Below are 25,775 nucleotides of genomic sequence, written 5' to 3' on the forward strand. Positions count from 1 at the left end.
AACAGAAGAACAAAATATTTCAATACAACACACACACAAGACTTCCTTTAGACAATTTATAGATCTATGGTTTTTCTCTTAATCACTAATAAAGGTGAGATAAAAAAAGTTCTGCCCCCTTCCCGGTGAAAAAATTTAAGTTAAGCGAATGAATAACTCTACTAGATTTCATTAGATGCTAATGATAGGCCTTTAGATCTTCGAAGGCTGTGCACAAAATGTTTCTGAATATTTTCTTGTTTTCTAGTCAAACTAAAATTTATTTCTTTTTATAATTTAAAAAATTACAACAGTCAAACTAGAGTTTTCCCTGTGTAACCATCTAGCTAGTAATTCTTTTCACAAAGATATCAACTGTCAAAGTTCTAGGAAAATTGTTAGGTACGTTTTTTTTTAGATCCGTGCCCAGGAAGGTCCCCCTCAGAAGGTCATTCCCACCAAAAAATGTCCACGAAGTTACAAGTTGAATAGAGCTATTCAAAAAATACGCATTAAATTCAATTTAAAAAAATCTTAAAACTTTTCAACCCTTCCATTGCACTCTACACCGGATATACCAAGAAGCCAGTGATGTATACACATGAAAGTCTGTAAGTGATGTATATACATGAAAGTCTGTAAGTGATGTATATACATGAAAGTCTGTAAGTGATGTATATACATGAAAGTCTGAAAGTGATGTATACACATGAAAGTCTGTAAGTGGTGTATACACATGAAAGTCTGTAAGTGATGTATATACATGAAAGTCTGTAAGTGATGTATATACATGAAAGTCTGTAAGTGATGTATATACATGAAAGTCTGTAAGTGATGTATATACATGAAAGTCTGTAAGTGATGTATATACATGAAAGTCTGTAAGTGATGTATATACATGAAAGTCTGTAAGTGATGTATATACATGAAAGTCTGTAAGTGATGTATATACATGAAAGTCTGTAAGTGATGTATATACATGAAAGTCTGAAAGTGATGTATACACATGAAAGTCTGTAAGTGGTGTATACACATGAAAGTCTGTAAGTGATGTATATACATGAAAGTCTGTAAGTGATGTATATACATGAAAGTATGTAAGTGATGTATATACATGAAAGTCTGTAAGTGATGTATATACATGAAAGTCTGTAAGTGGTGTATATACATGAAAGTCTGTCAGTGATGTATATACATGAAAGTCTGTAAGTGATGTATATACATGAAAGTCTGTAAGTGATGTATATACATGAAAGTCTGTAAGTGATGTATATACATGAAAGTCTGTAAGCGATGTATATACATGAAAGTCTGAAAGTGATGTATATACATGAAAGTCTGTAAGTGATGTATATACATGAAAGTCTGTAAGTGATGTATATACATGAAAGTCTGAAAGTGATGTATACACATGAAAGTCTGTAAGTGGTGTATATACATGAAAGTCTGTAAGTGATGTATATACATGAAAGTCTGTAAGTGATGTATATACATGAAAGTCTGTAAGTGATGTATATACATGAAAGTCTGTAAGTGGTGTATACACATGAAAGTCTGTCAGTGATGTATATACATGAAAGTCTGTAAGTGATGTATATACATGAAAGTCTGTAAGTGGTGTATATACATGAAAGTCTGTAAGTGATGTATATACATGAAAGTCTGTAAGTGATGTATATACATGAAAGTCTGTAAGTGATGTATATACATGAAAGTCTGTAAGTGATGTATATACATGAACGTCTGTAAGTGATGTATATACATGAAAGTCTGTAAGTGGTGTATATACATGAAAGTCTGTAAGTGATGTATATACATGAAAGTCTGTAAGTTATGTATATACATGAAAGTCTGTCAGTGGTGTATATACATGAAAGTCTGTGAGTTGTGTATATACATGAAAGTCTGTAAGTGGTGTATATACATGAAAGTCTGTAAGTGATGTATATACATGAAAGTCTGTAAGTGATGTATATACATGAAAGTCTGTAAGTGATGTATATACATGAAAGTCTGTAAGTGATGTATATACATGAAAGTCTGTAAGTGATGTATATACATGAAAGTCTGTAAGTGGTGTATACACATGAAAGTCTGTAAGTGATGTATATAACATTGAATGCAGTGTTGAGTATTGAATAAAAATTTGAAAATAATCCCTTGATGTGTCCATAGAACTTGTCATACCTGAAAAAAGGTAGTGTATAAACAAAACATGTCAGGTAGCTCTGGAATTCTAGATGTACCATGTGGCATTTTATTGAATGCTTATACTTACATAAGGTAATATAATTTTTATTGCTTCAGTCAATTTGAAACTCAGTTTGACTACAATTAATCACTTCAGCGTAACCACTGTAACAATAACAATATAGATGCAAATATTCACACACAGTGTTTTAATATTTCGTATGTTTATATTGATCATAAAGCTAAAAAGTTAAAAAACTACATGTTGAAAACTCTGTACAAACTATCTCTCTAACGTCTCCATCCAAAAACACCTACACATGTATAAAGTGTTTCCCTGCCTCTCATTTATCTCGCCGCTCTCCCCCCCCCCCCTGTCTTGTTTTCTCGTTGCTCGAGTACAATGGTCAACAATATTCATGCTTGTCGGCTTATCAGTTCGTTTGGACTAGAAGTCAGTGACTGCGTTAACACACTAGAATTTTTTATTTACATTGATCATATGCTCTCTATAAGAATTGTTATTTTCTTGGGCTTTATAGATAGGCAGATAGATAGATAGATAGAAGATAGATAGATAGGCAGATAGATAGATAGATAGATAGATAAATAGAAAGATAGATAGATAGATAGATAGATGCACGTGAGATAGATAGATAGATAGATAGATAGATAGATAGATAGATAGATAGGCAGATTGATAGATAGACAGATAGATAGATAGATAGATAGATAGATAGATAGATAGATAGATAGATAGATAGATGCACGTGAGATAGATAGATAGATAGATAGATAGACAGATAGATAGATAGATAGATAGATAGATGTACGTGAGATAGATAGATAGATAGATAGATAGATAGATAGATAGATGCACGTGAGATAGATAGATAGATAAATAGATAGATGCACGTGAGATAGATAGATAGATAGATAGATAGATAGATAGATAGATAGATAGATAGATAGACAGATAGATAGATAGATAGATAGATAGATAGATAGATAGATAGATAGATAGATAGATGCACGTGAGATAGATAGATAGATAGATAGATAGATAGATAGATAGATAGATAGACAGATAGATAGATAGATAGATAGATAGATAGATAGATAGATAGATAGATAGATAGATGCACGTGAGATAGATAGATATATAGATAGATAGATAGATAGATGCACGTGAGATAGATAGATAGATAAATAGATAGATGCACGTGAGATAGATAGATAGATAGATAGATAGATAGATAGATAGATAGACAGACAGATAGATAGATAGATAGATAGATAGATAGATAGATAGATAGATAGATAGATAGATGCACGTGAGATAGATAGATAGATAGATAGATAGATAGATAGATAGATAGATAGATAGATAGATGCACGTGAGATAGATAGATAGATAGATAGATAGATAGATAGATAGATAGATAGATAGATAGATAGACAGATAGATAGATAGATAGATAGATAGATGCACGTGAGATAGATAGATAGATAGATAGATAGATAGATAGACAGATAGATAGATAGATAGATAGATAGATAGATAGATAGATAGATAGATAGATAGATAGATAGATGCACGTGAGATAGATAGATAAATAGATAGATAGATAGATAGATAGAAGATAGATAGATAGATAGATAGATTCATATAGGTTTTAATGCTGGCTGGTTCATACTATTGCGCACCTGTTTCCCATGTTTTCCATTGTTCTACGAAATGCTAAAATATTTTTCAATGGAATGGGGAGTTGAAGGGAGGCAATAAACTTCAAAGTTCCCTCAAAACTGTGAACTGGATTATGTGACCTTACTTTCGATTTACTCTAAGGACAGAACAAATAAAGTTTTATTAAGTTTACGATGTAGTCTGTTCCATCATCTCCCGCCGTGACGCTGTTCAATCTAGTCCTTTCAGACCAAAGTGCACAATGAAACATCGAAGTCTCGGTTCCTTTTGACTCGAGTATTTTTTTGTTCTTGGACAGACGTCGCTAGTGACATGGTCAGGCCGATAATGTTTTGAGAATCACTGCTCTATAACCAGCCAATGTAAACATGCAGCATAATTTCTCTTGTTGAGACATGTGTACGTGGTATAAATACGTTTATAGTTCACACAAATACTTCACCATATTGACCGGTGCTGAGGTGAGGGTGAAGACAATAACTGGTTAATGAGTTCTATAAATAGATCACCTAATGAACCCATGCACAACGTCTATTGTACTAATCTTGTCTTTAAAGATTGTCTTAGGTTGTAGTCCATCTCCCATCTCGAGATCTGTATGATGCTGTCCTCAGGAACTGAATTGAGTATTTCCGTAGGTAGATGATGCATGGACTTCGCGTCTACCAAAATGACCACTCGATTTGGATTAGCTGGACTCATAGCATAGATAGCTGACCTTACGGTAAATAAAAACCATTCATTTTGGATAACAAAGTTTTCGTTGATTAACCCATATCCTACTTTGTACACTGGGAGTGTACGTTTCTAAAAAAAATATATTAAATTAAGGAAGAGAGTTTTTTTAACTTTTTGTTTCGTTTCTGTTCAGGTACATATTTTTATACATTTTTAAACTGCTCTTTACTTCTTGCAGCCATTTATTATTATTTTATCGCTTTTCAAAGTGACCACATTGCAAAAAATTGAAAAAAACAATTACCTTCTTAAAAATGTAAGTATTTACATAATTCTGTGATATAAAACAAATAAAGATACTTTATTTATATACATTTGCTATCCTATTTTCATAAAAAAATAATAGATTTAATATTTGTCGTTTACTTTTTTTTTAATTAATTTTTTTGTTACGTACACTGTGAGTGTACATAGCAGGATATGCCACTGTACGATTCAGACCACCACTTCAATAACAAACATAGTATTACAAATGTAGATGTAGATCTAGATAAAAATAAATGTATACATCTGTATATTTATATATTTATTTGCTCTTTACTTAATGCCTAGAAGGTTTTAATCAATTTATTTTGCAATTTTATAATATTTATTTACAATAATTGATCTAGATCTAGTGGTCTAGATCTAGACTACATACATTATGATTATGATTAATTTTAACTTAAAATATTTTTTTTAGGTCTAAAAGAGCCTTTACAGCTCATGAAGTAATCAGCATGATTGAGGATGAGGACCTTGATTTTATTTCTGCTGATGTATTCATTATGCCTCCCGACGATGGCCAAAATTCAGACGAAGACAGTGGAGATGAGGATGGTGGCCAGCCAGATAACTTGTGCCCTTCTCAACTGAATAGTCAGGCAGAGTTTATCTTGCATGGTTTACAAAGTAAGCTTAATTAAAATATGCACTTCAACTTCATTCTTTTTTTTATTTGATAGTTTAATGTTGATAACTTATTTAATTATTTTTTTAATTATATTTTTTTAGGTACGACATCTGAAGATGGAGCTGCAGATAACATCATTGGTAATGATGAACCAAGTATGCCTCAAACTTCTGCAAGTAGAAAAAGGAAAATCGAAAGAAAGAAGAGGCTATGGATTAAATCGCAGGTGGACGGAATTGAACAAATGCCGTGGTGTGATGGCGTTAGAGCCAACGAAGAACATGAGGTGGATTATCTCACACCCGTGCATTTTTTTGAACAGTTCTTTGACTCAGAAATGTTAGATTTCATAGTTTTGAATACTGAAAAGTATGCCAGAGAGATTAAAGGAAAACACCAGTTTTCAACGAGTGCCTCCGAAATTAAAGCCTGTATAGCTACTCTTTTGTTGTCAGGCTATTCTATTTTTCCCAGACGAGAGATGTACTGGGAACGCAGTGAGGATTGTGGTATTAAGGCAGTTTATAATGCCATGAGCCGAAACAGATTCAATGAACTCTTGAGATACATTCATCTTTCAGACAACAACAATCTGGATTCAACAGACAAGCTAAGCAAAGTGAGGCAATATTTAAATCTTATAAATGAAAGGTGCTTAAGAAATTTCTCATCAGTTCAAAATCTAAGCATCGATGAGACCATGGTACCATATTTCGGCAGACATTCTGCCAAGCAATTTATAAAAAATAAACCTGTAAGGTTTGGCTACAAAGTATGGAGTTTAGCCACCCCATCAGGCTATGTCGCTCAGTTTGATCCTTATGTTGGTGCCTCAGCAACAATCGATAGACATGAACTTGGGCTAGGCCCTGGCGTTGTGCTGAATCTTATAGCCTGCCTTCCTCCAAAACCCTACAGACTATATTTTGATAATTACTTCACAACTCTAGCACTGATGGACAGATTATCAGAAAAGGGAATTGGAGCTACAGGCACTATCAGAGCCAACAGGCTTGAACAATGTCCACTGTTGCCTGGGACTGAAATGAAGAAAAAAGAAAGAGGATTTTATGACTACAGATCTGATAAACATAGCAATTTAATTATTTTACAGTGGAATGACAACAGTGTGGTTTCTATTGCTTCCAACTTTGCTGGTGACATGCCATTGAAAGCAGTTCAGCGATGGTCAAAAAAGGAAAAAAAATTTATTCAGGTTACACAGCCAAACATCATTTCACTTTACAACCAAAATATGGGAGGAGTTGATAGAGCTGACCAAAATGTAGCCAAATACAGGATCTCTATCAGAACCAAAAAGTGGTGGTGGCCCTTTTTTGCCTGGCCAATCGATTTATGTGTACAAAATGCTTGGCTACTTTATCGTCAGTCTGAGTTGTTCACATCACAGCCTCTGGACTTGTTGGCTTTCAGAAGACATGTTGTGAACTCTTGGTTTCTGCAGTGGGACACCCAAAAAAGTAGAAGCACCACTCCTTCAAAGTCTACAATTTGCAAAAGAGTGCCATTGGAAATGAGGTTGTGGGAAGCCAAACATATGAGAATTGACCTCAGCACAACCAGACGATGTGCGATTTGCAAAAAGACATGCAATAAAGGATGCTCAGTGTGCCCTGTTGGGCTACATTTTAAATGTTTTAATCTTTTTCATGGCCATACAATGTAAATAATTCTGGTTTTGGTTTCATTGTTTTCTTTGTACAAAAATGTACTTTCTAAAAAAAAAAAAAAAAATGTTTTTTCTACTGAATCTTCATATAATTTTTGTTAATAAAAATTAAAATTTAACTTTAAATGAACATATTTTTTTATTAATTTTTGTTTTTAAATGTTACAAATAATTTACTTTAAATATAAATAGCAAAAAAAAAAAAAAAAAAAAAAGTTATATAATATTCCTCACGGGGCCACTTCCTGCTATGTACACTGGCAGTGTACGTCTTGTAAAATCTATACTAGGTGGAATTTTTCAAAAATTTTTTTTGCAATGTCTTAGTTAGACCAATAGAGATTGATAAACACTAAAATGAATATGTTTACACCAATAATAAAGTTTTGGCTGTTAATGGGTTAATAGAATTATTCGCCAACTTGAGTTGATGGCCTCCATTATGCCGTCAGCATATGCAAGTGAAGGTGAAAGGTCACGGTCCTGAAGAAAGGTCACCAGACCAAGGTCATTTTCAATATATTGTCGGAGTGGGAAACAAGCAAAGTGATAATCAATATCTGAATATCCAATAAATGCTCCATATTTATAATCCGCTAATGTATTGAACTTTAATCCTGTGAATATTTGCAGAAGTCGAGACTGTATCAGTATTTTATTTCTGGACCAAACAAAGACTAAAACAAATCCGATTAGAGTAAAACAAAGTAACCCAAGTGAAACGTTAAAGCAAACCTGACCCCAGCATTCCCGCCACAGTCCGGCATGGTCAAGATAAGCCAGTGTAGAGCTTAGAACCCCTGTCCTACTTATGCACGTGAAGTTTTTGTTATTGTCCAATTCAACATCAGTGAAGTGTAGCCATTGCAGGAACTGAAGATTCTCACATCCACACGAGAAAATATTCCCTGCCAGAAGTAGTTGAAACTTGCCAAGTCTTTCCTTATGTCCTTCTATCAAGTTTCTGTCTTCCTGAGATATTGACGTTAGCACATTTTCTCTAACGTCCAGAAGTTGCAGCTTGGGTGTTAAGACTAAGTCAAATGGAATTTGCTTGAAGCGATTTCCTGAAATATTTAACGTTACAAGGAGAGGATTCACTGCAAATGTTTTTGGTTCTAAAATCTCCAAGGAGTTGTAAGACAAATCTAAGTTTTGTAACCGAGTCAAATTACGAAACATTCTGGCACTGTATTGTGACACAAAAGAACTGACAAGTCTACAACTGTCAATCCTGAGTGTCACAAGACTTGGATAGGCGTTGAAAAAGTCTGGCTCTAAAATGTACATTTTATTGAAGGAAAGTACAAATACCTGGATGTTAGGTAGACCTTCAATTGGAAACTCCACAAATTTGATGCCGTCATCAACCAGACGAACAAACTTTACATTTTCACCTCCACGGATTGTCACTCGTTTGTTTAAGTGACTTTCTCCGAAGACTGACGAGACATCGACGTATTCAATAGACTTAGAAATCTGAACAGTAGTTTCCTTGACATTATCCAAGTTTCCTAGAGAGGTACTCAAGTTATTGTTCATATCCAACTCATTCTTTGATGAACTATATAATCTATACTTTGATATTTGAGAATCACCATCATCTAATCCATTTTCCCTTACAAATGATCCTGTGATTACAAATTTGTTTAAATTATGTAATGTTAATCCTTCTGTAAAAGCCATTATTGTCCCAATTAAAGGATTATTAATTAAGTATATAGATTTTAAACATCGATTGAATGTCTCACCACTAAACGTTCCAAAATCAATGACAAAAATACTATTGCGATTCAATTGCAGTTCTTCTACACATATTTGCCTCAAATATCTCGTGCTGGTGACATCAAGGAATCCGTCTCTGGTTAGAAGAGAGACATATTTTAGGCCAGGGACTTTCTGGACTTGCTCAAATTTGATAAGTCTAACATTGCTATTAACTAGAGGACGTAATGTATCCAGGGCTGCGTGTAGACCTGTATGGATTAGATTGTACGTCACGTAACTAAGATTTGAAAATGATCCTAAAACTAAGTCACTCATATTTGCTATATCATTAAACTGAAACAGAGATAAATTTTGAATTGTTTTAATATTCTCAAAACTGAATTCATTGATGATTTTCACATTTCCGGTTATTTCCAATCCCGTTAGTTTCTTAAGGTCGATAAAATCTTTGTTGAAATATAAGACCTGTCCAAATACACTTGCTGAAAGATTTGTCAAGTTGTTTAACGCTGTAAACATTCCGTCCGGAAAACTCGCTGTAGTTGTCTGTCTTGAATGATTGCTTACGTTGTATACTCTTTGAACATTTTCAGTCGGTTGAATGATGCGTAACTCAGTTAAACTAATTAAATCACTAAAGACATCAACAGGTAAACTGAACAAGTTCAAACGATTGTTCTCTAGATTGAGATATTGTAAACTGACAAGACCTTCAAAAGCTTTTGGCTGTATGTAAGACAGCAAGTTGTCCTGGAGACTTAATTGTTTAAGTTTAGACAAACTGTTCAGTGTGCTATTAGGCACAAAAGTCAACAGATTATTTTGTAGCATTAGCTCACTTGTGTTCTCGAGAAACCAAGACTTTGAAATAAATTGCAGAGATCGCATTGAACAGTTCACTATTGTCTCAATGCCCGTGACGTCACTATAGTCCATGACATCACAAGGATTTTTGGCTGTATGGGACTTGTTCTTCTGACCTTGTGCTAACACAGTACAGTGTCTTAGAAAGCAACAGGTCAAAGTGAAACTCAATAAAATAATGAATACTTTTAATAATGTCATTGTTGTGGAAAAAACTGTGAACAAGAGAAAATAAAAGAAACTTTATTTGTGAGATTTTTCTAGGACAAACAGTTGATATAGGAAAGTATTTAGGCACAACCCGCACTGCAATAAGTTTATTCTATTTATATAGAGAGGTATAGCAGAATAATCACGCCTCGTCTAAATAACAAAGTAAAAAAAGAGTGATCATAGTATTTTCCCGACCTTCTCTTAGCAGTGTCTAGAGAAATAATTGTACGATGTAAATGGGCACATCGAAAACGACTACCGAGTTTAACTCTTTGCCTCTCTCTCGTATGGGTTGAATCCACGAAAGTAGAGTGAGGCATAGGTGTGGCTGGCAACACTATTGCAGACTCATTGGCCCACCACTGAGAGCATATTCCACCCACCGAACAGGTTGTAAGTTTTCATCATGCCCTGGCTATAATTCAAAAACAGAAATGGAAAAGTGGTTTGAGTGCTGGGACAAGTCCCAAAAAGCCCGTGGAGTCTGGGAGCGCATGAGGCGCACATCCCCGTGGTGGAGGCTGTCCAGGCCTGAGCAAGCTATTATAGCACAGTGCAGGACAGGCCAAATTTCAATTCACGGTGCCCCCGCTGCGTGAAAGAAGAGGAAACCGTGCCTCATATACTGTTTGACTGCCCCAGACTTGCTGATCTCCGTCTAAACAGGTCAGGGAAACCAAAAATTCTTGACCTGTATAGAGACATGTATGCGCTACGCAAGACAGCAGGGTTTCTGTCCAGGGCTTTTGCAAGAGAGAGTTTGAGCTTCTCAAGCCCTCACCCAAATGGAGTTTGAGGATGATAAACTATTTCTCTCCATAATTATTTTCCATGATCCGACGGATTTATTCATTATGTTCATTTGTAATTCACGTCCCTGTGTGTTGTTATCAGAAAATATTTTATTTTGGTATAGAATTGAAGAGGAATGCATTCTATTTGTATATGACACAAATAAAATGTTTATATAAATAGTATCGTCAAATAGGAGAGAAAGAGTTAAAATTACTGCACACACTGGACAGACTGCACTCACTGGGTTTGATCAAAAGTCATGACCAGGTGGACGGCCGGGATAGCATACCATTCCTTGCGTGGAGTTATAAGCTCTTCAAACTTGGGTCCTGCCTCTAGTTGACACTTGATTGCTAGTTACATCTCTAACACACACTGGGACGTTACACAAGTTCACATCAGAACTGTTTGCGACTTTGTTATTACTTCCATTTTCCGCGACTAAAACATTATCTCAATGTTGGTGTTTTTAAATAGAAGCGTTGATAAGCGAACTAATATAATAGGCCCTATAATAAACTTTGCGCACTATTAGAGATGAATATTTCAATTCCAAAGTTCTTTTCAATGGAGCACAAAGATATTTGTGAGCATTCAATTACAACAACGATCTTTCAACATGGTGTCCTTGAAATTGTTTAATTTAAACTTTTTATTTCAACATCACTCTCAAACTTTTTTTAATTTTCTGTTGATTCCATTATATCGCCACTGACTTTCTTCACATCGCTTTCTCTTCTTTTTCTCTCATCATCTCTTCATTCAAGTTGTTACCATGAACAGATTATTGGGTTTCATGTTTATGACATTTTCCCCTAGAACTCGTAGGCTAAAGTAGAAATTATTTTAAATTCATTTATTGACATTTTTGTAAGTTTTCAAAGTGAACCAAAGAATGTCAAGACTCTAAATTGAACATCAATACTTATTCTTCATTCGTGGCAAGCGTGGTTAAGAGGCTAAGTACACTTGAACTTGGCTTGGCTTGGCTCCCTATGAGAGGGGCTCGAGGTTCGACACCCGACTCGAGCAGAGTTGTGTTTACTGAGCGCCTAAAGGCAACAAGGAAAACCTACTCCCAGATACCCCCTCCCCCCACTGGGCGACAAATGAGATTGGACCATAGCGCTCTGAGCATGTTTTAAACATGAAAGCAGCAAATATAAAAGCAATAATTTATTTATTATAATGTAATCGTATTGAAATTATTTTGTGCTAAATTTGGTTCTGCAGTGATAAAAAAGGCACAAAATGTATCATATAAATCCATTTTTTAACAGATTCTCAATACTTTCTCTATTTTGAACACCGGTTGCACTAACAGGCTATCTATTTATAGTTTTAACTCCATGTATTAAAAAAATCTCCCATATAAATAAAGAGAGAATTTTGAAATGTCAACTTAGAACGTTTCATTTGTAATACTTTAGAAAACATTCAACTATTCATTATGTCACTATATTATATAGAAAATATCAATTGAAATTCTTGTCACATTACCTTCGGTCTGTCGTGCCTGTTATTACTTGTGTTACAAATACATTACAATACATTCTGGTTTCAGACTTCTGTAAGGTCTTGTTCACGTAACGTTGAATGAAATCTAGAGTTGTTTTATCAATAGGGTCTCAAGTTTATTGATTTCTTAGGTAACCCATAATATGGGGGGGGGGGGGAGAACAACTTTCTTTGATAAAAATAAATTGCTTACCATTGGAACTCATGTAGTGGAACTTTGAAATACATATACACAAATAAAATGTCAACATGAGATAAACTTTATCAGTTAGCATGTGGTAATTTTCTGTGGGTGTAAATGTCCATTAGTGTTCAGTAAAACTATTGTATAGGTCAATGTAACGTATTATTTCCCTTTGTTGCACTACATCAAAAGCAATGAAGTTTTAGGTGATAACATTTAGTCTAAAAGACAAATCCAAAACGTAAGTGACATCCAATTTTTATTTTGAGTCTTTAGAAAGGGATAAAGGATGGACGTTGAACGACTCGATGACTATGAAAGCTAACTCTGGCTCACTCGCTAAAACCTTTCCTTAGGAGTTCACTTCTGTAATGTATTTCATCGGTAACATTGCACTGCCCTAAGTGGTAACAGCGTGATGTCCAAGTCTTTATAGTTCATCAGTTTACCTCTGGGGCACGACATTGCGATCTAGTATCAATTGCAAGTTCCATTTTTTTTAGCGGCCCCGAAAGGCGAATAGACGCTATTACTTTTGTGTGGTCTGTGTGTCCGCCGTCCGTCCGTCCCGTTTAGATCTCGTAAACTAAAAAAGATTGTGAAAATCAGACATTATAATATTTTAGACTATTCAAAGTTTTGATGCAACGGCTACTTTTTTTCTTTTCTGAAAGCGAAAACTCTAATTTTTAAAATCAACTATGCTAGCAGTTTTTTCATAAAAATACACCTTTTTTTTCAGCAAGTGGAACGTATTCTAAAGCAACAATTTATAACTAGTATTTCATATTATCCAATGAACTGCTGCGCGGGGCAATCTACATGAAACACTGCACTAAAGGGATTTTTTTTAAAGGAAATGTTTTTTTCTTGAGACTTTGAATAAGAGATTGACCCTTGATAAAACAATTAGATCGATTACATGACATCAGTTAGGCCACGTTCACATTGAACTTCTCCTTCACTTTCGCCTATCCTTTGGTCTGCTGGACCACACAAGATCTGTCAACAATCTTTCTTCATTCTTCTCTGTCATTTGCCTTTTGATAGAATTTCATCCTGATGTTCTTTCTGAAAATATTTAAACCTGCCTTTTTACCTGCCTGGGTGGACCACTTCGGGGGCCTATTTTGAGTTTGTGTTTCCAAACAAACTGTTTTTGTAAATTTGTTTTTTGTTTCTTTTTGCTACTTGTCATTTTTTTCCTTCATTCACATTCTCTAGTCGATTGTTCTCTTGTTGTTTTGTTTCGGACTTCATTACTTTGTAATGTGGGCTTGAGGTGAAATGTTAATACTTTCGCGTGATCTTACTATAGTGTTCACTTATGAAGAACCTCTAGGTTCTGTTTCTCAGAGGTGTATATATGTTTACAAAAATAATTGGCGAGCCGCCAAAAGAACAAGTTGTGGTCTAGTCTTGATATCTGCAAAATAGAAAAGTTAGCAGTACAATTAAGTAAGGATAATTGACACTGTCAATAAATCAACCATGCTCAATCAATAATACTTGCAGCCATGTTCAATCGATAATACTTGCAGGCACTTGCAGCCATGTTCAATCAATATTACTTGAAGCCAAGCTCAATCAATACTACTTGCAGCCATGTTCAATCAATAATACTTGAAGCCAAGCTCAATCAATAATACTTGAAGCCATGTTCAATCACGAATACTTGACTCTAATTCATTGATTATTTCAAAATGAACTTTCTTTTTCAGACAATTTTCAGTTTACAAGTTTTTGTTGCTTCTATATTCAGACGGACTTGTAGTGCATGTAATCTAAATATTTGATCAGTTGAAGCTTGGCCCTGGGGTGGTAACAGACGACTATTTAAAGAAAAGTTTATTTCGTTTCTTGTGCAGAGTAAAAATACAACTTTTGTAAAGCTTGTAGAAACACTGTTGTAAAAATGTTTTGTTTGTAAAATGTTTTACTTATTTCGGATGTTCCTTCAGAGTTGAAGATAATTACTTCCTAGTCCAAACCTCCCGCAGGACGGCGGGGGATGGGAGCGGGCAGGGTTTGAACCCGGGACCATCGATAAGTCCGAACGACAGTCCAGCGTGCAAACCGCACGACCAGGCAGCCATACTTCTCGGTTCATGACTACAGCGTGAAAGTTTTTTGTCACTGTGACCTCTAGCAAACTCTGTGATGCAAATGCAGAGAATATGTACCATGTTGAGCTGAGATCTTTAAGGTCAGGATTAAATTAATAGTTATAATTAGGTCAATATGAAAATAAAACATGGCTGAAACACAGAGGCGTGTGTTATGGAAGTAGAAAATAGTGTCCTTCCCAGTTTGAAAAGCTCGCCAGTCCGTTATTGATGAAAGGGCTGTCTCAATTCACCAGGTTTCTGCTCTCTCAGTTTTGGTTGTATACAAGAGTTCATGGAGTGGGAGGGGAGTTAGTTCTGTTTCTACATCGAAATACAATATGGTAGTTTAATAAATACATAAATAGAAACGACTGTATATTATAGAACTTTTATTTTATTAGCTCACATCCTGTTTTTACAACGCAACAGCCAACAATTATAGAACACATACAAATAATATCCCATTGTTGAAGGGCATTAACTCTATTAATGAAGTGACTCAAAACTCAGACTCTTCGTATCTCTGATGATCAATTAAACATAGAGGTAAAGAGCCTTTTAATAACCCTGAATATTATAATTACATCTTTCCCAATGTTTTAGAGTTTCCATGGCTATCCACCTCTAAGGAGCCAGTAGATTCGAGAAGGGGCCATAATTCGGTCACAAACATTATTACTACTAGTATTAGTACTAACTAGTCCAGATTTCACACTTGAATTTATAAAATTTTTGTAAATTAAAATGTAATAAACATTCATAGGATCTTCGAGCACTTTTTAAAATTAATGTAGACATTTTGAAACTCGCAGATATTGGAATCAATAAATATTCATGTCTACCAAACAAAGCGATATAAGGCCGGAACAACCAATAAGAGGCATAAAACCCCCCCTCTCCCCCCACGCATAACGGAGGTACATAAAAGGTATTGATTGTTACTGTCGATACTATGCACAGGATGTGTAAGCACTATTTTGGAATAATTACGTTGAAAAATATAGGTCTACAATTAAAACAAAGATAAAGAATGTTTTGAGTTTGTGGTCAAAGTAGTCACTTTCTGTTTCGAACGCTTTCAAATCTCGTTGGAGTGTCAGTCAGAAACAGGAAGTAAGTAAAAAGCAAGCTTTAATGTACATAGGTGTGTGTGTATGTAAGCGTGTGTCTAAAGAGATAACTAGACATGGTTTCAAAAATGTATCTGCATATGCCTAAAATCTTACAAATATATTTGGGGTTTGACTAACAAGTTTCACTTCTATACAAATTTAAAAGCTCTGCATTGGTTCACATTTGCGATTCAAAGAAAGGTCCTGCATGTTCAAAAGAACAAAAAAAATTTCGTTAATATTGATGAAGCTAAACAAGAACTACTTTTTAACTAGTCATGATAATAAGTTACATAAACATGACACTAATGATGTTTTACTATCTGATACATTTAGAGACATGGAAACTAAGTTCTACAATATCAGAAATCGATAATCCAATAATATAACTTTATAAAACACCCTGACACAGCTTCACGTGACACCCTGACACAGCTTCATGTAACACCCTGGCACAGCTTCATGTGACAGCCTGACACAGCTTCACGTGACACCCTGACACAGCTTCACGTGACACCGTGACACAGCTTTATGTAACACCATGACACAGCTTCATGTGACAGCCTGACACAGCTTCACGTGACACCCTGACACAGCTTCACGTGACACCGTGACACAGCTTTATGTAACACCATGACACAGCTTCATGTAACACACTGACACAGCTTCATGTAACACCCTGACACAGCTTCACGTGACACCCTGACACAGCTTCACATGACATCCTGACACAGCTTTATGTAACACCTTGACACAGCGTCATGTAACAACCTGACATAGCTGCATGTAACACCCTGACACAGCTTCATGTAACAACCTGACACAGCTTCACATGACATCCTGACACAGCTTCACATGACACTCTGACACAGCTTCACATGACGCCCTGACACAGCTTCATGTAACAACCTGACACGGCTTCATGTAACACCCTTCCACAGCTTCATGTAACACCCTTCCACAGCTTCATGTAACACCCTTCCACAGCTTCACGTAACACCCCGACACAGCTTCATGTAACACCCTGACACAGCTTCATGTAACACCCTGACACAGCTTCACGTAACACCCTGCTATAAATCTATGTAACACCCTGCTACAACTCTAGATCTATGTAACTTAAGTCATTTCATCTCGTCTTTCTATTCTCTTGGTGTATATGTTTGCGTGTTTAAACTTCTCGCCAACTCTTACATAGACATATAAGGAACACAAACACTAAATCATTTTCCTGATAAAACAATCACGTGTCTGCTTTAGTTCGTCTCAGAAGGAGATCTGTTTTCTTTGTTTACTGAAATCAAAAGTTTTATCTTGAAACAATCTAAAACTCTCAATACACACTTCTGTTTCAATGTCCGTCACGTTCTTTTGGTGGTTGTGTCTTCACAACTTTACATTTTATTTTGTCTTGGTTTCATGACACCAAAAGTTCAAGTCTTAGTCACCTCCTGACACACAGGAAACCATTGCTCCATGAACTACTTAGTCATCTTAAAGCGACGAAAACATTTATCAGATCCAAATTGAATGAGTTTGTCTCAACATAAAGTCTTCAACAGATTAGATAATCAAGTGTTATGATCATTAGTTTATATTTAAAACACTCTGACAAAGCAGCAAAATTTGGAAACTGAACTCACGGACTCATCATTGGCCTATTTTCTATTTTCTTTTTTTTTGGACAAAATGTTTCGGTTCACAAAACGTCTTTCGAAAATTGTCTCTCTTTTTGTTAAGTCTGTGACGTCCGCTTCTTTTGCTATCTATGAAAATCCTTCAATGCTTACACCAATTGTTTATGGTCTTCAAGACTTCTGAACCTATTTAACATTGTAGAACGATGATTGCAATCAAGAGATTCAACGTTCCATTAAATTGTAGTTTTACCGTAATTCTTTTAGTACAAGTAAGCAAAGTTAAAGACTCCTTTTTAGATCTTGACATCTCTAGGGCTCTTATGTTTCCATGCCGGTTAAAGAGCTAAGTGGACTCAGGATGTCCACAAATTGTCCACATTTTCAATCCAACTTTTTAATGGGATTCAAACTCGAGTCCATTAGGTAGGGATGCTAGCGACTACTTGGACATTACGATCTATTTTTTACGTTTAGTGTTACATATTGTTCAAAGTGAAGACACAACTTGTATTACCTCCCTTGGTTTAGGAGTTATTTACTTGGAAGAAAGACTTCCGTTGAATGACTTCATGTATGTATATTTCTTGAGGAACTTGTTGCTGACACATAGCCATTATTGTTTGACTCTATCTGACCAGACTTTGCCGGTAATGTCATTTTGATATAGCCGTCGTCTGTGTTCACGTAATGAGGGTTTGATGACAGTTTTCGGCATGGCGGAGGAGGAGGTAGAGACTCTTGCTTTGGGGGACCTGAATTCGTTTTCTTTGGAAAGAGATTTTTTAAAGCCGACGGTTGCATCAGTTTCTGGGTTGTTGACAAAATGGATTTTCTAATCGGTTTGAGACGATGCCTTGAAATGTCAAGGTCAGCCGGAGTGATATAACAAACATTGGTAGGTACACCTTCCGTCTCTGAAGGAGAGATGACGACCCAGTTTCTCAGCTCACAAGAAGTGTCTGTATCCGCAGCGTCATGCTCGACATCTTCTTCTTTAGTATCTGTCATTGTGACGTAATCAGACACGTTCTTCTCTGCCTTATAGCAATTGTCTGAAATCAAAATGTAAAGGAAATATCGTCATATAGTTAACATTTTGTAAAAGGTTTGAAAGTTGTTGAATAGTTTAATCGTTCAAAACCAAGCAAACACAATTTTATATTTTCGCCCTGAATCATAGTCAAAACATTTCATTGAACATTGACTTGTACGAGACTCGGACGTTCCTTCAGATACACAGAGAATGAACTCCTGACTTAAATGTCCTGCAGGACGGCATGAGATAAGAGCAAAAAATACGAGACGACAGCCTCTATGATTGCAGAAATCAACTATACTTAGAGGTTAGATTTAAATTATAAAGTGCAAGCTCTAGAATGGAAGCTGTTTTAGTTTAACTGATTTGTGTATGTTTTTTTTATTATTTTCTTCAAAACTTTATGCTGCTTCTCTTGCACATCAATTAGAATCAATCCCTAATGTGATCAGGCTTTTTAGATGTCCCCAAAGTAAAACGAACAATTTGAATTTCATGTTGAATGTCGATACTTCAACAAATACATCTTGGTTCGAATTGAATCAAGAAAACTTTTGACTTTTCAATATACAAACTTGTTAATGTATTAACTTAATGTAGAGTCAGGGCCTGCCCTAACTATTGCGGGGCTTATGCGAAACGGCTTTCGCTAGGCCAGTCTGTGTAGGGTAAGAATAATAAGGTAAAATTAAGAGTTTCTATTAGAAAATGATTTCGTCTTTGCATTGTATACATTCTTTACTCTTAACTTTACCTGCCTAGCGAAGTCATAGGCCTACTGTATATCATCAGAATTCAGTTTCCTATATAGATCACACCCAATAGCAAGAATCGCCAAATCGTTCAATCTATCTTCGTGAATTGTTGACCTCAAGTAATTCGATTACCGAATGACACAGCTACGGGTATTGTATAATGCCTTTTTTTAATCGCGCATAGGATTGGTGTTTTCCATAATAAATGACTTTTTCGTAAATATTGCAATATCAGGAGATTTGCAGAAGCTCCTGGAAAATCAGAAGTCAAAGCAATCATGTTATAAGTTTAAATGGTATAATTTAATAATTTACATATAGAATTAGCGCGGGGCACATGAAAGCGCGAGGCCCACAGCTTTTGCATAGGTTGCAGTGGCCTGAGGCGGCCCTGTGTAGAATTATATCAGATATTTGCAATTTACAATTTACAATTAACAAGTATATATCTGACCTAATTATTTCAGAGATTTTTTAGTGTGTAAATACTTAAAGACTTTTGAATGAAAATGTAAAACGATCCATTGGTTTAAATGTATAACCAACAGAACAAGATCATTATACAACAGTACAGAGGGAGAAGAAGACTGGATGACAGACAGATAGATAGATAGATAGATAGATAGATAGATTAACGTTCTCGTTAAGCATAAGATACATTGTGACACTATATGAGCAGCCCTATTGTGTACAAACCTATGGCTTTAAATATATCTGTTCTGTGATACAAAATAAAGCTCCCAAAACTGATATTTAGGTTGTAGATTTGTAACACATTTTTACCATAGCTTTAATTACTTATTGGAGGCATTAATAATGTTTTTTTTAAAATATTGTTACGAATCTTACTATCCAGGCTCTCTGCAAACTGCACCATACACCACCGACTTAAAGAACTTGACAATTCAGGGCTCCAAAGTAACGTAACACTTCAATAGTTGAATAAATAACAGCCAATACTGTACAATTGGCAAAACGTGCTATGTACAAATCTCTCCGATAACACCGTACCGCCTTATCAACTCTTGCACTGGCCTCTCCATCTCGTTCCGGGCTTGCACTGGGTTCAACAGTTCAGGACTGACTTCACACACTATGCTCGTTGTGTCGGACTCGATCGCAGACCAAGATCAAGACGCCAGTCGTCTCAACTGTACTTGACAGTACTCGCACTGAACCGTCGTAATGCTCCGTACAGAACCACACCGTTGAACTGTGCTGTAGTTGACACTCGACTCGGCTGACCGTCGTAACTCGTCACGGTTGACCGCTCGTCTAGCGCCGGCCTGGGGCGATTTGCGTTAGCTGACTACACTCACACCACTACCCCCATCTGTGCCACCACTAGGTTTATAACAATATTGATAGTGAGTACTTACTGCAACACTTAGCTAGTATCAAGACAATAAAGAAGATGATGACTAAACTGAAGGCACAAACTGATGTGTTGATATAAACTTGAAACCTGCTCACATTCTCTCTATTGTGTCTGTATTCTACTGAAATAATTCAAAGAGAAATTATGCTTGGTAACATGCAATCACTTGACTAATTAAAACAGCTGCTTGTTTACTAACAAACTATTCAAATGATAATGGGTTGAGAAAAGATACAGATAATCGAATAAAGAAATTTTTATTTGATTCCTCTCGCTAGTGGAGGCGCTTGGCTTCTAAATCGAAGGTCCCAGGTTCGAATCCTTTTGAAGACTGGGAATTTTAACTTCGGGATCTTTGGGAGCTTCTGAGTCTACCCAGCTCTAATGGGTACCTGACGTTAGCTGGGGAAAAGTAAAGGCGGTTGGTCGTTGTGCTGGCCACATGATACCTTCGTTAACTGTAGGCCACAGAAACAGATGACCTTTACATCATCTGCCCTATAGACCACAATGTCTGAAAGGGGAACTTTACTTGTACTTACTTACTAGGATTACAGTGATTTGAAATGAAGAAAGAACGCACCACTTTTAGACCTTCCGATCATCTGTTTTTTGTGTCTGACTGTTGACAAGGATGTCATGTGGCCATCACAATGTTAGGTAGCCATTAAAGTTGGGAGGACACAGCGGGCACACGAAAATCCCAAAATTCAAAATCTCAATATTTTTACCCTAATTCGAACACTGGACCTCTCATGCCTCGATTTGAAATAAGTCTTTTTTTTTTTAATATAATTGTCTATTTGTTTGTATTCGTTCGAGCAAATTGACCCCCTCCGAATCTAGATAACTTATAGTGATAGGTTTTTGAGACGAGAGACAAAATATTTGCTTAATTTTACAAAGCTTATATTAACTCTGTCTGTCTGTCAGGGAGGATTATTTTACACTTTTATCTCCCACTCGTATCAAGTTGAAACTTAGCACAATTCTTCATAATCGAAGGCAATACATGAATAAATAAAAAATAACAATTAGATAATAAAATGGTGCTAATTAATTACCGTGATCTATATAGAAAAATAAAGGGTGATAAACCCTGCAGCATTGAAAGATATGACAGTTTTCCCTCATTTAATCTTTTAAATGTGAGTTACTATTTTGCTTGTTCAATTTTTTTTGCCTTCTCTTTCTCTTGATAAATTCTTTGGTCAAGATTTTCGTTGGTTTTAAAGAAACATCACAAAGATACTCAATGTAGTTCAATCTTAATTCCCAATATATTTGATCAACCCTTTCTCTGTGGCATTTTTACGTCTCGAGAGACGATCTTTTCCCTTTGCAACTCCTTGTATGACTAAAGAGGCCAATCTTTGATACACAGCTGCGATCGCAGGTTGGGCATCATCAGGCGCCGTTGCATTTTCACCCTTCTTTCTACTTCTGTTGTGTATGACATCTGCAATCTGTGACCCTTCCTTTATACTGTCTCTCCATGTGGATCTGTCCAGTGCCACCTCTTCCCAGTTGCCAGTGTCAATTTTGAAGAGCTTCATGTCGCGTTTGCATACATCCGTATAACGTAAAAGTGGGCGACCAGCGGCTCTCCTGCCTTCTATTAGATCGCCATACAGGATGTCCTGTGGAAGTCGACCTACTGGCATTCTACGAACGTGACCAAACCAGCCAAGGCATCTGCTGCTGATAACAGAGCGGATCATTGGTTATCTTATCTTGCCACCTTATTTTAAAGATCAGCCTTAGGCATCAGAGGTGGAAGACATTCAGCTTTTTTTCCTGACATGAGTAGGTTGACCATGTTTTCACTTCCGTACAGCAAGGTGCTCAACACACAGGTCCGGTAGACTAGGGCTTTAGTACTGTTAGTAAACAATATGTTGTCCCGGACTCATTTCTGCAACCGTGACATGGTGGCCATTGCCTTATCTATCCTGTTGTTAATGTCTTTATCCAGTAGAGTGTTGTTGGATATGATGGAGCCAAGGTAACAAAAGTGATCAACAATTTCTAGTGGTTGGCCATTAATGCTTACTTGAGGTGCAGTGTTTGTGTTTTGGACAAGTATCTTAGTCTTGCTTTGACTGATGTTTAAGCCGAACTTCTGGCAAGCAGCAGATAGTTTGTCAACCAGGGACTGTAGCTGAATATCAGAATCAGCCACAATAGCTGCATCATCAGCGTGCGTACAGGAGTTCCCTGACGAGTAGCTCCCTAACCTTGGTTTTTGCCCGCAGCCTTGATACATTAAATAGTTTTCCAGAGGATCTTGTATGAAGAAACACACCTTCGTTTATGTCGCTGTACGCATAATGCAGTAGACAGGAGAAGAATATGCCAAACAGAGTAGGTGCAAGCACACATCCCTGCTTGACACCACTGCAAGCCTCAAAAGGTGCTGATTGGGCTCCATTGAATTTGACAGTGCATTTAGTTTCCTCGTGAAAACACTCAATTAACTTCAATAGTTTGGGAGGGCAACCTATTTTCCTCAGGAGTTTGAAAAGGCCACTTCTGCTGACCATGTCAAAAGCTTTAGTCAGATCAACAAAAACAATATAAAGGGGTCTGTCTTTCTCTCTGAATTTCTCCTGCATTAGTCGTAAAGAAGATATCATGTCTATAGTGGATCTACCACTCCTGAATCCACACTGAGACTCTGGGTAGACTCTAGAAGCTATCACTTGCAGCCTGGATAGTGCCACTCTAGCAAAGATTTTGCCCACTATACTGAGGAGAGAGATACCCCTGTAGTTGTTGCAGTTACTCCGATCCCCTTTGTTCTTGTATATTGTGACTATAGTTGCGTCACGCATGTCTTGTGGGACATGAACTGTTTCCCAACAGCGGCAGAGGAGAATATAGAGTTCAGGGAGCAGGAGTGATTCGTTGACTTTCACTACTTCCACTGGGATACCATCACTCCCGGGAGATTTTCTATTTTTTATGCAGTTAATTGCTTTTTTGAGGTCACTAAGGCTCGGAAGCTCATCTAGGCATTCCAGTACTGGAAGATCAACCCTTTATTAAATACATTACACTATCTACTCAGACATTCACTTGTCTCTTCATCTCTTTCAGAAAAATAAAGCTCAAGAGAGAGCACAGTTTGCGTACAAAATGTACAGCATCAAGTAAGTATTCAGTAAGTACACAACGACCGGGAGACGCTGTGGCTGAGAGTTAAAGCGCTTGACTTCTAAGCCGGGGGTTCGAATCCTGGTGAAGAGTGGGATTTTAAGTTTGAATCGTTGGGTGCCTCTGAGTCCATCCAGCTCTAATGGGTACCTGAAATTAGTCGGGTAAAAGTAAAGGCGTTGGTTGTTGTGCTGGCCACATGACACCCTCGTTAATCGTGGGCCACATAAACGGATGAATTTTACATCATCTGCCTTATAGATCGCGAGGTCTCAAAGGGGAACCTTTTTTACCAAACGACCAACTCTTCATCTATATTTGTTATAGTAAGACCACATTTTGAGTTTGAGAGTATTTAGACTTTTAAATTTCTATTTCAATGAAGTGACAAATATTGGAAGACATGAGGTTGTTTTTAATCTTTACAATATATAGGATAAATGTCTGAATAAACAAGACAATTGCTACACTTTGACACAAAATAAAATATTTAAACATGGCTGATTATTATAATTATGACTTTAATTATACCTATACACATGAATATGGTTAAGTTTATATTTAAGGCTGCAGTGATGGCTTTGATCTTCTCAGCAATTATTTGTTTTAATATAGCAAAGAAAAAATTTTCGTGAAAAATTCAGATAACGTCACATTAATCTAGCCACACATTTGTTTCTGTTTTATCAAGTTTGTATTCCTAATTTTTAATTTGAATACGTGCATCCTCACAACCTTTGATGATGTCATTATACCTTCAAACTTTAAGTGAACCCCCCTCTGTCCAGCGTTTGTATAGAAAAGAGTACTTTAAAAAGAAAAACAAAATCCAATGAAATAAAAACATTACAAACTAAAAGAAGGAAATGTTGACCTACTTTGTGAGACTTGACAGAGGAAACTTTTGACTTCACTTCTAGAATAGAAAGTTACGTTACAAGTCTTGAAGTATGTCCGTTGACTTATTTCAGCAATGTGAACAGAACACGAACTTCTAGCATCAATATCAAGGAAAGTCCAATTCACACTTCCATTAATAATCAGTTGTTCCTGACTGTACACGCTCATAGACAGACAATCTCTAGTCTCTTGTGTCGTCACGCAGCTAGAACATGAGGTGTCTTTAGTCAGTTTTGAATCAACAAATGTAATAGTTATATTCTGACAGGTGACGATTACCTCAGAGGTGACAGCTGAAAGTAAAAAAAAAAGTAAAAGTACTAATGTAAAAGTAAGTGTTTATAATTAATTGAAGGCTAATTAGTCACAGAAAATAAAAATAAAAATTTTAAATGAAAAAATCCAATAAAAGAGGCTAAAGGTTAAATAAGTAAAAAAAAAATAATGTTTCTATCCATATAACAAAATGATGTTAGCAAATATATAACAATAATGCCTTCATTTTAGTTAAATCAGTTGTTCATTACAGTAGATATCACTGTATTAACATAAGTTTGTATATAAAGACCTAAAACTCAACAAGTTTATTCACTCACCCAGTAGGTAAAACTTTGTCAATATCACAACTTTAATCCACCATGTTGTCAACATAATGAAAGAAAAACTATTTCTGACATCCAATGTTTTTGTTTGGACTATTGGCGAACTAATTTAAAAAAAAAACGCAATGAAAACTGTGTCTCTATAATCTCGTAATAAAAACAAAACAAAAAAAAAGAAAGTGTGTCATTCATTTGTTTTTACAGCCTGTTAGTGTCCTACCACTGAGACCAATGAAAACTGACGGATGATTCCTTCACAGCTCTTACAATGTTCTACTCTGTGACTTTCCATTTCTATATTTAGACTCATTAGTTTCCGTCATTTCGTAACTCTAGTGGTCTTCACTATTGCAAAACATATTTTCTATATTTGTTTCTTTTTAACAATTGTCAGTTTATTAGAAATTAAAGACATTGACATGATTCAAATTTTTATAATTTACTAGACATATTGTTACGAATGAACAGTGACAGGTAGAGGTCACTATGTGTGACCCCGGCGAGATGACACAGCACCGAGTGTTATCTGGAATCTATGCATGTAAACAAAGACAGGATGGGACGTGCCTCACGTGTTGTTCCAGAGGAC

General features: G+C 36.1%; 3 protein-coding genes across 3 annotated transcripts; 1 reads left to right on the top strand and 2 right to left on the bottom strand.

Annotated features, from left to right (window-relative positions):
• Nucleotides 1-3,885: 3,885 nt before the first annotated feature.
• Nucleotides 3,886-10,088, bottom strand: LOC106072789 (toll-like receptor 4). Its single transcript, XM_056011179.1, has 2 exons — nt 7,606-10,088; nt 3,886-4,684 (listed from the first exon to the last, which is right to left on the bottom strand). The coding sequence occupies exons 1-2, from the start codon at nt 9,988-9,990 to the stop codon at nt 4,409-4,411; spliced, it is 2,661 nt and encodes an 886-aa protein (XP_055867154.1). The 5' UTR covers nt 9,991-10,088; the 3' UTR covers nt 3,886-4,408.
• LOC129922669 (piggyBac transposable element-derived protein 3-like) lies at nt 4,675-7,421 on the top strand. The gene is made up of 3 exons (XM_056009384.1): nt 4,675-4,871; nt 5,298-5,506; nt 5,609-7,421. Coding segments are annotated over exons 1-3 (1,797 nt in total). The 5' UTR covers nt 4,675-4,869; the 3' UTR covers nt 7,195-7,421.
• A 4,895-nt stretch (nt 10,089-14,983) lies between the features above and the next one.
• LOC106052360 (uncharacterized) lies at nt 14,984-25,491 on the bottom strand. The gene is made up of 4 exons (XM_056009387.1): nt 25,181-25,491; nt 24,563-24,877; nt 20,530-20,649; nt 14,984-18,411 (listed from the first exon to the last, which is right to left on the bottom strand). Exons 1-4 carry the CDS (start codon nt 25,233-25,235, stop codon nt 17,927-17,929), a joined length of 975 nt encoding a protein of 324 aa, XP_055865362.1. The 5' UTR covers nt 25,236-25,491; the 3' UTR covers nt 14,984-17,926.
• Nucleotides 25,492-25,775: the final 284 nt, after the last annotated feature.

Source organism: Biomphalaria glabrata, chromosome 14, assembly GCF_947242115.1.
Source record: "Biomphalaria glabrata chromosome 14, xgBioGlab47.1, whole genome shotgun sequence".
Classification (NCBI taxonomy): Eukaryota; Metazoa; Mollusca; class Gastropoda; family Planorbidae; genus Biomphalaria; species Biomphalaria glabrata.

Excerpts from the sequence above, each read along its gene's own strand:
- LOC129922669 (XM_056009384.1), top strand. Across the intron at positions 5,507-5,608 it reads TATCTTGCATGGTTTACAAA|GTACGACATCTGAAGATGGA; the intron begins GTAAGCTTAATT and ends ATATTTTTTTAG.
- LOC106052360 (XM_056009387.1), bottom strand. The coding sequence starts at position 25,235 with ATGTTGACAACATGGTGGATTAAAGTTGTGATATTGACAAAGTTTTAC. Across the intron at positions 24,878-25,180 it reads GACAAAGTTTTACCTACTGG|CTGTCACCTCTGAGGTAATC; the intron begins GTGAGTGAATAA and ends TTTTACTTTCAG. Across the intron at positions 20,650-24,562 it reads CCTCTGTCAAGTCTCACAAA|TAGAATACAGACACAATAGA; the intron begins GTAGGTCAACAT and ends GAATTATTTCAG.
- LOC106072789 (XM_056011179.1), bottom strand. The coding sequence starts at position 9,990 with ATGACATTATTAAAAGTATTCATTATTTTATTGAGTTTCACTTTGACC. Across the intron at positions 4,685-7,605 it reads ACTCAAGTTGGCGAATAATT|AAACGTACACTCCCAGTGTA; the intron begins CTATTAACCCAT and ends TATTTTTTTTAG.